Source organism: Mercenaria mercenaria, chromosome 11 (genome assembly GCF_021730395.1).
Source record: "Mercenaria mercenaria strain notata chromosome 11, MADL_Memer_1, whole genome shotgun sequence".
Taxonomy (NCBI): Eukaryota; Metazoa; Mollusca; class Bivalvia; order Venerida; family Veneridae; genus Mercenaria; species Mercenaria mercenaria.
Window position 1 is genome coordinate 59,299,509 of NC_069371.1, and position 13,562 is coordinate 59,313,070.

Consider the following 13,562-nt stretch of genomic DNA (forward strand, 5'->3'; position numbering starts at 1 on the left):
TGGTGGAGAACATTTGTGCCAAGTTATATCAAAATCCCTCTATGCATGAAGAAGAAATGCTCCGGACAAAGTTTTCATTCTTGTATCCTTTGACCTCTAAGTGTGACCTTGACCTTAGACCTAGGGACCTGGTTCTTGCGCATGACACTCCTTCTCATGATGATGAACAATTGTGCCAACTTTCATCAAAATCCCTCTATGCATGAAGAAGATATGCTCCGGACAAAGTCATTCTTGAATTTGACCTTTGACCTCCAAGTGTGACCTTGACCTTAGACCTAGGGACCTGGTTCTTGCGCATGACACTCCGTCTCATGATGGTGAACAACTGTGCCAAGTTTCATCAAAATCCCTTCATGCATGTAGAAGATATGCTCCGGACAAGGTCTGTGGACGCCGCCCGCCCGCCCGCCCGCCCGCCCGGGGCGTTCCCATAATACGTCCCGTTTTTCAAACGGGCGTATAAAAAGGGGCAATAATTCAACCAAAATGCTTGATGGAGTTATGTACTCTTGCCTACAACTGGACATGGTGATGGTAAACAAGTGTTGAAAGTTTCAACGCTTTATCTCAAAAGACTTTGTCAAAATATGAACTGGTACGAAAAACTTAACCAAGATTTCTAAGTCAAAAGGGGCCATAATTCAGTCAAAATGCTTGACAGAGTTAAGTACTCTTGCCTATAACTGGACATGGTGATGGTAAACAAGTGTTGAAAGTTTCAAAGCTTTATCTCAAAAGACTTTGTCGAAATGTGGACTGGTACGAAAAACTTAAACAGGGTGTGACGCTGACGCCGACGCCGTGGTGAGTAGGATAGCTCTACTTATTCTCCGAATAGTGGAGCTAAAAAGCAAAGCCTCCAGCTAATACAGAATTCTGCTGCAATTTTCTTGCTTCATCTGCTATCTCAAAAGAGCTTCTGTTCACTGATAAATAAAACCTGAAGTAACAGTTTCATTTGACATTCTTCTCTTCTGGTTATTCCTACCAAACAGTAATGGAGGAAAATATCAGGAGACAAGCACTCTGAATCAAATCATCTACACTGACCAGTCACAAAAATCCCAGCCATTAATAATGTCTCTAATTCATTTTGTCATTTTTACAGATTTGTTGGGTTTTTTTTGCATTTAACCCTTAGCCTGCTGCAGGCGAATTTAACAGCCTTTGCAAACAGCTTGGAACCAGATCAGACGCCGATTAAATCGGCGTCTGATCAGGGTCCAAGCTGTTTGCTACTCTGACAATATTTCTTCCAATTTTGGAGCAAATTGAATGAACTTTACAATTTTAGCAGACGACATTTCCAGCAGACGACAATTTATCTAGCATGCTAAAGGTTAATTATGTGTTTCTGGTATGTATTTATAGAATCACTTGGTCTTTGAAAGAGAGTACAAAATTGAATGAGGAATCAGTGTTTTATTTAGCTCTTTCTGATCTAGAATAATGATTCTTCCATGAGTTTTTTTAGAAGTGATTTTTGTAACTTCCCTGTGCCAAGCAGATGCAAATGAAACAAGCTCAGAGATAAAAGCAAACAAATCAGACTGCTCTATGATGTTGTTTAGGACAAGGCAAACAAAGTCAGGTGACACTAAATAGGCCAAAAATATTCATCATTAGTTTTGATACATTCCCATAATAACATGAGACCATTTCGGGTTTTTATTTGTGTTTAAAGAAAATGGAAAAGCTTGTCACATTATGGCTGGTAATAAATCACAAAATGTTCTTTAAAAACATTGCATGTCAGTTTTAATGTGAAAACTTTTATTCCAGCAATGGCAACAGTTTTCTTCATCATTTGCAAAAATACTGGAGTCAATAGACTAGTTGAAATATAACCAAAAATTTCTTGGAGAACCAACGAGTGTACTTCTTATCACCATTTGAGTAAATATCAGCATCAATAACATATTAGTTAAGCTGCCACAAGATCATTTGAAAATATCCATTTTTTTCTTTTAAATCTGTTATTAAATTTGTTTCAAAAACTACATAAAAAGTAACTAATATTTTAGTTTTTTTTGTATCTTCTGAAAATTGATCAAAAGTGACATACAAGATTTTCCAAGATAAGAGATGAATCTTTTTCTTACAGTCAGCTACAAATAAATTTGTGTTCTGACAAAAGAATTTTTTAAAGAATTTTATTCCAACCTATCTAAAACATCTTTAAAGAAAACTGTGGGGAAAAAAACTGATCTTAAAACTAATGATAGATTTTTTTCAGCCTATACATTTATTGATAAAGTAAATTCTTGATTAGCATGGGAGAAAATAAAGAATGAAATTCCTACTTTCTGACCAAGTGCCAATATTTCGAATTTAAATATACAAGCAATCCAGCCCTTTCTACAGCAGATCCTTCTTTGATTGGTAAGTGGTGGTACATGTAGGGGCCAGGACCAGCAAAGTTGAGGAGCGGGGCCAGGGGTAGCCTGAAGTCCAAGTAGGCATAGTCCAACCACCATGAGTCTAGCTGTGGAATAAAAAAAACAATAAAAATGGAACTTTATGCAGTCCTCTTAAACATTCAATTTCTTTCTAAACTGTCTGAACCTGGTGAAAAATCCAAATAAAAACATCTGTATATAAAGCAACCTCAAATAAAATTTAATCTTTTCTTTTCAAAATTACACAGTTAGTATGTATACATCAAACAAATAACTGAATTATGCTACTCTTGTGAAATCATTGGATTTTTGTGGGCATAAATTTTCGTGGTTTATGCCAAAATGACTATTTCATGAGATTTCTTACATTAACTCTAAAATAAACTAGAGCTATCACCAAATGTGATTCACACCCCCACCAAAAGCCTTGTTTGAAAAAGGTTACATTTGAAACTAATGACTCCAATGGGCTTCCACGGCACATGTAAGTAATACTAGTATATGTGCCCTGGATGAGGGATGAGGTAAATATAAAAATCTCTAATATTAGAGATACACTAAAAATGAATACAAATTACCACAGAAAAATGTATTTACTTTTTACATAGGACTAATAATAAAAAAGTTAGAAAAATACCTAAAATATTGAAAATCCCCTAAAAAAAGTTGCGCATGCGCAATGAAAAATCTCTTCACTATATAAGGTGAAATGACACTATACAATATATATCCAAAAAAATTAGGGTCAAAAAGGGACAAAAATGTCGCCACCTCCACATTTAATTTAAGCTTGATAATATAATAATAGCATAATAAAAAACTTATAAAATAAAATAAAAAATTCCCTTGTTAAAAGGGATAGGGATAAAAAATTATTACACGAGGTGAGTCATGTCTTAAATTTGGAAAAACCCAAAATCTAAAAATAGAATTTCTAAAAATAGACTTATTCTTGGAATTTACGGGAAAGTAACTCAGTACAAAAGTTTAAAAAAGGTTACTTCCCTTTGGCTCTAAGCCAATCAGAATGAAGCATTCAAACATTAGCCAATTTTAACCTGAAATTCTAAGTAAAAAGGGGGGCATAATTTATGAAATATTGGTGCAAGAGTTATGGCCCTTGTGTCATATGATATGGGTGATGATGCTGAACAACTATTTTAAGTTTGAATCAAATCCGTTTAGTAATAACTGAGATATAGTGAAAATGCATGAAAATTAACCTTAAATTCTATGTAAAAGGGGGCATAATTCATGAAAAATTGGTGTCAGAGTTACACATCTTGTGTCAAATGATGTGGGTGACAAGGTGGAACATCTATTTTAAGTTTGAATCAAATCCATTTAGTAATAACTGAGATAGAGTGAAACGCGACGCGACAGGACGGGACGGGACAAAACTGACTCCTATATAGCCCCCCCACCCCCACCCCCATGTTTGGTGGGGGTATAATGACAAATTTATTAATTCATTGGGATTTAACTGTCTGAATAGAAATTATATTCTTGCACTATGGTCTGGTGCTTCTGGTGATTTTGCCCATGCCGGCAAAACCCGTCTGGCACCCTCCATGCCAGATGACTCTCATACTGTTAAGGACAACTAATGATTCGTGCACTGATTATATAATTTAATGTAAAATGCAGTAAAATTCAAAAAACTTGATAGTTGCTCTTCGTTCCTTATAGTATACTTTTCGATTTGAAATAAGTTATTTTATGGGAAAAAAAAAACGTTATGCTACAAATGACAAAACTTAATTGGAACTTTGTCGTTGTGTGTCAATGAAATGTCATGACGTTGCTTCTGTTTATAGATGTTAATTTGCCTCAATTTGTTTAAGAAAGAGTGCTACAAAGAAAGTACTTTGTTTTGCTTTATTTATTCTATAATTTGTAAAATATGGTGTGCAAGAAAAGTAATCCACTGGTTGTAGATGCAGATGGGAATATCTAACTCACTGGTAACTGTTTCGGAGTTAACTCGGCAGAGCCTCAGGTTACCACAAAAACAGTAGCCCTTGAACTAGATATTCCCGTTATTATAAAAAAGATTTTGAAAATGAGTCCCCCACAAAAAAATGATTTCACAGTATATTTAGCTGTTTATTATAATAACTAAAAAGCAACGCAGTCGAACAAGGGCAATAACTTGGCAAGACATACTGAACTGAGTTATTGTTTTTTTTTAACAATTTATAACAAACTGTAATTTTATTATGGCAATAATAACAACTTGCATGCAAAACTTCAACCAAATTTTCTAGGGCAAAAAGGGCCATGATTTGAATTAACTTCGACCAAGAGTTATCTAACTTTGTTGTTTTTGAAAGTCTGATGACTGGGAAACACTGTGTGAAGTTTCATTACAATACATAATTATAGTTGTTACTGAGATACAGCTCGATAGTTATCTGCATTTAAAAATTCCACCAAAAGTCGAAATAGACCAGGGTTTCCACTGGCCTTAATTTTTTTTTGGCCACAAAATATCGAAGTCAGTGATGCACTGAGGGTGGGGGTATTCTCCAACACACTACGCATGTTGCAACAATTTGTCATTTTTATAGTTTATTTCATCATTTTATTTTTAACATATTTATGGATGTTCCCATAATACCAATAATTGGTTACAAATCATTGAAACATGAAATTCATTTGATATCATATGCATCTGCCACAGGACTGTATTTCAAATAAAAGGGCTTTATAAATCAAAGAACATTAGTCTGATGCAAGATTAGAGTCTAATAGAGATAAACATGTTGTTGTATTTGCATTTTGATGATTTTTTTTTAAATTAAAAATAGATTTGCATAGGTAGGTCTTTCTCTAAACGACCAAAAGTATTCGGAAATTGGGGTCGCGAAAATATGCAACAAACGAAACAAGAGGGCCATGCTGGCCCTATTTTGCTCACCTGAGTTTAGTTGCTTGCTTAAACAAATTTCTTTCCTTAAGCTTCACTAACAAAAACTAGGTGAGTAGGTCATGGTAAAGGTTATTCAAGGTAACTACTGAAATCTGTTTAAAAATTAAACTGGTGGTCCAAATTTTTTTGCTGTAGCTTCAAAAACAAACAAGAGGGCCATGATGGCCCTATATCGCTCACCTGTTATCATTGCACTTAAGGACAAGTCTTCAAGGTCAAAAGATCATAACAGAAATCAATCAAAAGAATTATGAGAAAATATAGTTGTAATTTTCTTTAAGTAACTTTAAAAACAAGATTTGAAAACTTTTTGTAGAGGTCCACTAGGCAATGCTACATGTCAAATATCTAAGCTCTTCTGGTTTATTTTTAGAAAATTTTGAAGATTTTTCTATGTACAATCAAGTAACCCCATGGGGCAGGGTCAATTAAACCCCAGGGGTCATGATTTGAATAAACTTTGTAAAAGTCTACTAGGCAATGCTACATGTCAAATATCTAAGATCTAGGCCTTCTGGTTTATTCTTAGAATTTTTTTTAAAGATTTTCCTATGTAAAATCAAGTGACCCCTAGGGCAGAGTCAATTTTGACCCCGGGGGATAAGGTTTGAACAAATTTTGTAGAGGTCCACTAGGCAATGCTACATGTCAAATATCTAGTCTCTAGGCCTTCTAGTTTATTTTTAGAAAATTTTTGAAGATTTTCCTATGTAAAATCAAGTGACCCCTGGGGCGGGGTCAACTTTGACCCCGGGGGTCATGATTTGAACAAATTTTGTAGAGGTCCGCTAGGCAATGCTACATGTGAAATATCGAAGCTCTAGGCCTTCTGGTTTATTTTTAGAAAATTTTTGAAGATTTTCCTATGTAAAATCAAGTGACCCCTGGGGCGGGGTCAATTTTGACCCAAGGGTCATGATTTGAACAACTTTAGTAGAGGTCCACTAAGCAATGCTACATGTGAAATATCTAAGCTCTTAGGGCTTCTGGTTTTTGAGAAGAAGATTTTTTAAGATTTTCCTATGTAAAATCAAGTGACCCCTGGGGCGGGGTCAATTTTGACCCCGGGGTCACGATTTGAACAAATTTGGTAGAGGTCCACTAGGCAATGCTTCACACCAAATATCTAAGCTCTAGGTCTTCTGGTTTTTGAGAAGAAGATTTTTGAAGTTTTTCCTTTCGGTTGCCATGGCAACCAGAGTTCTGCATGGAATTCAATTCTTTGAACAATTTTTGTAGAGCTTCACCCAAGGAACATTCCTGTGAAGTTTGGATGAAATTGGCTTAGTGGTTTATGAGGAGATGTTGTTTAAAGGAAAGTGTGGACGGACGGACGGATGACGGACGGACGCCGGATGGTGAGCGATCACAACAGCTCACCCCGAGCACTTTGTGCTCAGGTGAGCTAAAAAGTAAGTCAGTACTTCAGGGTTAAGAATATTAAAGATGAGTATTGAAATCAGTATCAAAAGATATAAACGTGGTCCAAATTGCTGTGCTGTACCTTCAAAAACAAGAAAGTAGGTCAGTAGGTCATGATTAAGACAATTCAAGATGAATATTGAAATCTGTATCAAACATTATACTTGTGGTCCAAATTTCTTTGCCACTGCTTCAAAAACAAGTAAGTCTATGTAAAACAAGGGACCACCCGGGCGTGGCCTATATTGACCCCAGGGTCATGATTTGAACAATCTTGGTAGAGAACCACTAGAGCATAACACATACTAAATATCTAAGCTCTGGGCCTTATGGTTTAAGATAAAAAAAAATTTGAAAGGGTTTTCCCCTGTACAAGTCTATTTAAACCTATTTAAACCATGTGCCCCCCCGGGGCGGGGCCATATTTGACCCCAGGGGGATAATTTGAATAATCTTGGTAGAGGACCACTAGATGATGCTACATACCAAATATCAAAGCCCTAGGCCCTGTGGTTTTGGACAAGAAGATTTTCAGATTTTTTCCCTATATAAGTCTATATAAACCATGTGACCCCCGGGGCTGGGCCACATTTGACCCTAGGGGGATAATTTAAAAAACCTTGGTAGAGCACCATTAGATGATGCTACATACCAAATATAAAAGCCCTACGACCTGTGGTTTTGGATAAAAAGATTTTTAAAGATTTTCCTTTCGGTTGCCATGGCAACCAGAGTTCTGTATGGAATTCAATTCTTTGAACAATTTTTAAAGAAGACCATCCAAGGAACATCCCTGTGAAGTTTCATTAAAATTGGCCTGGTGGTTAAGGAGGAGATGTTGTTTAAAGGAATGTGTGGACGGACACTGGACGGACGCCAGACGGTGAGTGATCACAGTAGCTCACCCCGAGCACTTTGTGCTCAGGTGAGCTAAAAAAAGGCAATCAAGGCTAGCATTATTTATAAAATGACAATTTATTATTTATTTTCTTTGACCAGTTAACCTGGATGATTTCTGCTTATTTATGTCAGTTTTTCATTGGAATTTGCCAAAATCAATCTACGACCTTGATTTCAAAATTCTTGGAAATTATCGCGGACGTCCCATCAATCTTTCATTCCAAAGTTTTTGCTACAAAATATAACTTTAAAATGGCTATTTTGACACTACTTTCGTGATTCTGCTCGTAAAAAATGTGTAAATCAGATTTAAACATGCAAAAAACATTGCCGCGAAATTGATAACTGTTATGTACTTTTTATTTAATACCTGGCATTGCCTTTTAATTCCGTGAAAAATGATTTTCATTTCTTTGATGATAACAGTATATACCTTGCCTGGATTTGATTTAATTCTCATGTACATAATTACTTCAGTCAACGATGACATAATTATGTCATCAGGTGTAAAGGCGGAGCTAAATAATTTTGCAGATAAAATACGTCATGCATTCTATATCCAAAGCTGTCATTGGTTTATTGCATGTTTAAACTGAAGTCAAAGATCGAGAGGCTTGTGGCAGTGTTTGAATACACTATCGGTTTATGACACGTCGCTAGACAATTAAGTGATGGCGGGAATAGTAAGGGATGTCCAATTAAACATTGATTGTGGTGACCCGCTAATCCCTTTGTTGATGACATGCTGTGTATTGTGTATTATGAACGGAAACGGCTGCGGGACGGTAATATTGATTTTTAGGCTAGATGGAGAGTTCTTTAGACACATAAAAAGTACATTTACGGCGATTTTTTTCGGCACTATTTTTATTTTTCGCCATTTGCGAACTTGGCGAATTGTGGCGGAAACCCTGATAGACCAATAATATGAATCAAGTTAAACAAGTATTAGCTAACTTGGTTATTTTAACAGGTCTGATGACTGGAAAGCATGGTGTGAATTTTCAGTCCAATATAATATTATATAGTTGCTGAGATACAGCTTAATATCTAGATGCATGCAAAATTAAAATTAACCAAATTTTCAAAGTCAAAAAGGGCCATTATTCGAATTAAATTCAACCAAGAGTTATCTAACTTGGTTCTTTCAGGAGGTCTAGTGACTGGTAAGCATTGTTTGAAGTATCAATCCAATACACAGAGTTGTTACTGACATACAGCTTAATTTTTAGTTTCACGCAAAACTTGAACCAAATTGTCTAAGGGCCATAATTTCAATGAAATTCAACCGAGAGTTATCTAACTTGGTTATTTCAGTACTTAAGGTGATTAGAAGGCAATGTCTAAAGTTTCCATCCAACATAATAGTTACTGAGATATAAACTTGCACACAAAACTTTAACCAAGGTGTTACAAACTTACTTATATTTCAAATATACCTATCCATTGTTCTGATTGTATATTTAGGACACATCTTATTCAAAATGTATTTTGGACATCATTATTGAAATGTATTTATCAGCTGTTCTCATATTAATCTATTTAGGACAAATCTTAATTCGAAATGTAATAATCAGTTGTTCTCCTCTTTAATTAGGATAAATCTTATTAACAAGAGCACCATGATGGCCTTAAATTACTCACCTGAATTTCAGAGCTGGCCGTGGAGGGTCACGTAATGATCCTTTGTGTGAATTGCGGGAAATTTATTTGAAATTGTTAAAGAAACCAGCTGTTTCTGACAAAAGATTCTCCAAGTGTCCACTTTAGCCCCATATAAGAGAAATATGCCCAGGCCCCTTGTAGCCATCATAACAGAACACAGTAGAATGATCTGAAGGAACTTGGCAGAAGGTGATCCAATGAATATTTGCTTGGCATTATTTTAAAAATGGGCAAACCAATTTCTGAGGATTTTTTTAATGCTTTCTAGGTGAAACTAGTGTGCCCACTGGAGGCATCGCTCCCTGGTGGCAATATCTTTTAATGAAACATAATGATTTTAATGAACTTTGTAGCAGACAGCTATATATGTACTACCATTGGAAGCAATATCTCATAGCAAAAACAGGCCAACAACAAGAGTGCCAGACTGTCACAAAATACGCCCGTCTAAATATTCAGTTAAGTAAATTCAAGGGCCATAATCCAAGAGTGCCTGGGGCGATTTTGATGGTTATCGAACTTGGCCGAGATATGATGCCCATAAACATTGTCACCAAGTTTGGTGAAGATCGGATGAAAACTGTTCAACTTAGAGGGTGGACAAGGCTAAATTGCAGTTTTTTGAGTTTGAGTAATTCAAGGGCCATAATCCAAGAGTGCCTGGGGCGATTTGGTTGGTTATCAAACTTGGCCGAGATATTATGCCTACAAACATTGTCAGCAAGTTTGGTGAAGATCGGATGAAAACTGTTCGACTTAGACAGCGGACACTGTCATGGCTAAATTGGCAGTTTTTCGAGTAATTCACGGGCCATAATCCAAGACTGCCTGGGGCGATTTAGTTGGTTAACAAATTTGGCTGAGATATAATGCCTACAAACATTGTCAGCAAGTTTGGTGAAGATTGAATGAAAACTGTTTGACTTAGAGAGCGGATATGCTTTTGGACGCCGACTGCCCGACCGCTGCCCGCGACGGGTGTTCACATAATACGCCCTGCTCTTTCAGAGACGAGCGTATAAAAATATCCTGTATAGCAAATACTATATAAATATTAAGGGTCATTACTCTTGTCTTCCTCAAGCAATCTCAATGAAACTTGTAGGTCCACAATTCCCTATAGCAGTTAACATCTTTACTATGTTTTAGTGAAATCCTTCAAACCATGTCTAAGATAGGACTCGGGGCAGACAGAAAAATAGAATAAGTACAAAGGGCCATAAGTCTTGTCCTTGTCAAGCAATCTGACTGAAACTTGCAGGTAGCAGTTACTATTTCTACCATGTTTTAACCAGGTCTCAGATATGACTTTCAGATGGACAGAAAATGGAATAACAGCACTATTCATGTACTGTATATACTATGTAAATACAGTAGACCATAAAGTTTGTCTTCCTAATACCCCAGTCACACATACGGCGCGGATAGCTACGTCTAGCTACGGACAAAAATGTAGTAATCCGTATCGATCCATACCTGAACCGTACCTCAGAGTAGTCATTCGTATTAATCCGTACCAAAACGTGGTCAAAACGTATTCAAAACTTATTCCAAACTTGCAAGTTTCTCCAACTTTTGAACATGCACAAAAGTTTGAGCGAACCGTAGCCATTTGAGCGTGACTTTAGGCCAACTTGGCTGAAACTTATTCGTCCGTAGTTAAACGTACTTAAACGTAGTTATCCGTGCTGTTACGTACCTCACCGTAGCTGAACGTAGTTATCCGAGGCTGCTCATACTTAAGCATAGTTCAACGTAGTTTACCGCAGACCCATCCGTGCGCTGTGCAAGTTGCAAGGCACAGTAAAACGTTATTCAACGTAGTACCTCGTACCTATCCATATTTATTCGCGTCCTGTATTGTTTTGTTTGTTTCCTGTTTCTCATCACTTTTCCCATACTGCTTCGTATTAATACACCCACAGACTAATCCTATCCGCACCATACCTCAAGGCACGGACATATCCGTATGTGTGACTATAGCTTCAGGAAATCTCATTTAAACTTGCATGGTGGCATTTTCTTGAAGCAGTTAACTACTACCATGTTTTATTGAAATCTTAGATATGGCTCTGGATAGATGGGAACATATGGATGGATGAAAAGACAGGAGAGAAAATGCCAGAACTATGAAAAAAAACTCAGTTAAAATGATTCCAACACATACCAGCATGCACATAATTGACAAAATCCAGATGTTACTAGTTATTACAGCCTTTTATTTGTCACATGTAACTTCTACATGACCAAAACAGATGTCAGTAAACATGAAAATGCTAAAGTCATACTTCGAGGCATGTGAGATTACTTCACTGACATATATTTAACCTAAAACTTTTGACAGACCTTGGAACTATTTCAGTGCCATTGTGTAATATAACTTTGTGTGTTACAATGCATAATAGGGCATGTAATAAAATTTAATGTATTGTCAGTTACACTTACTGAATCAGGAGTGTCCAGTGTTCGTTTAAATGTCACGTCTTCCATAAAAACGAGACAGAGACAGTTATACCAGAAAATAGATTTCTTTTTATTTAATGTTAGTAAAGCTTGTTAATGTGACTTCAAAAGAATAACAGAATTACAGAGCCCTCTACCAAAGCCGTGCATAGATATTGTAACAGTTAATCATCATTAAGCCATAAAAATTTGGTTCAGGTCAGATATAAGAAAAATAGTCAGTCGGTAAAGGGTTTATTTATACAATTCAATTTGATTTAATAATTTAGGCAATGGTACTGTTCTTGTATTATGTCTTCTTGCCATTCATGCAGTTATTTGCCTTAATGCAGTTTGCTGTTAGTTGCTTCACTATATACAGTTTTGGTGGGAAAAATAAATTTGGGTCGGCAAGAGAAAAACAGAACTGGCCTGAACCACATTTTTTTGACCTTACAAATTATTAACAGCCTCTTACATTCTGATAAACTTCCAATATTTGCAATAATAATGAAATGAGATGGCAGCCCTTTCAACACTTGCATCATATTTCTCCTTCCAATAGTGATACAGAAAGGGCAATGGCCCCGTAAAATTGATCATAGGGGCAACAGGGAGTCTGTATGCCAAATAAGCATACTCCAACCACCACTTCTCAAGCTGAAATAACCAGGTATGGATTAAAATTCAACCAGTATGATGATAGCTGTTCCTTTAGTAGAGCAGTATTTTCAAAATTGCACAGCTGCATCTTCCCATTACAGTCAAACCTGATAATAAGTACCACTGTTACAAAACCTGCTTACAAAAGTCACTAATTTCTCTCTCCGTTTAACTACACAAAGTGCAAATTTACCTGTAATGTAAGACCACCTGTCAACAAAGATCACCTTTCTATTCCCCCCAGGGTGGTTTTTACACACACCTTTGACTGTACATCTCAATTAAAAAAGTCCTATCATATATCTTTATGATTTAAAATACATGAATTTTTGTCATAAAAATAACAAACAAGTGGGCCAAGATGGCCCTAGGTCGCTCACCTGAGTAACACACCATAACAGTGTAAATATGTTTTACCTAGTGATTTCATGGAAACAAATATTCTGACCAATTTTCAATAAGACTGGACCAAAAATGTGGCCTCTTGAGTGTAAATAAGCATTTTCTTTGATTTGACCTAGTTTTTAATTAAACATGACCCAGACTCAAACTTCTCCTAGGTTTTATGAAAACAAACATTCTGACAAGGTTTCAGGAACACTGAAGCAAAAAAGTGGCCTCTTGAGTGTATCCAAGCTTTTCCTTTGATTTGACATAGTGACCTACATGTAGTTTTTGATCCTATGTGATTTGAAATCATTCATGACTTCATGATAACAAACATTTTGACCTAGTTTTATGAAGATAGAATAAACAAGAAGCTGCGTTTAATAAACGCTTGATGCCCCCGGTGGCATCCTTGTCGATACAAAGCAACCTAAGTCCAAAACGAGGTCAAGGTCAAACTGAGGTCAGGTGATGTCTGAAGATGAGGAATGGTAACAGGTTACATCTGCATTAGTATCAAGTCACTCTAGTAAGGGGTATTGATGCTAGACGAAACGGTCCCATTTGGTTTACCAAGAGATGGCCCATATAAAGCAACCTAAGTCCAAAATGAGGTCAAGGAAAAGGTCAAACTGAGGTCAGGTGATGTCTGAAGATGAGGAATGGTCACAGGTTACGGTCCCATTTGGTTAACCACATACGGACGGACGAACGGACGGACGGACAAGACAATCACCATATGCCTCCCA

General features: G+C 36.5%; 1 protein-coding gene across 2 annotated transcripts in view; it reads right to left on the reverse strand.

Annotated features, from left to right (window-relative positions):
* Positions 1-13,562, reverse strand: part of LOC123531015 (peroxisomal carnitine O-octanoyltransferase-like) — an 84,837-nt gene that overhangs the window by 52,767 nt on the left and 18,508 nt on the right. Inside the window, exon 4 of one of the 2 annotated variants that reach the window (XM_053517521.1) lies at positions 2,307-2,488. In XM_053517521.1, coding sequence (XP_053373496.1) covers positions 2,307-2,488 — 182 coding nt within the window. Of the gene's footprint in view, positions 1-2,306; positions 2,489-12,241; positions 12,424-13,562 lie in introns of both variants that reach the window. The other variant, XM_053517522.1, reaches the window with a different exon arrangement.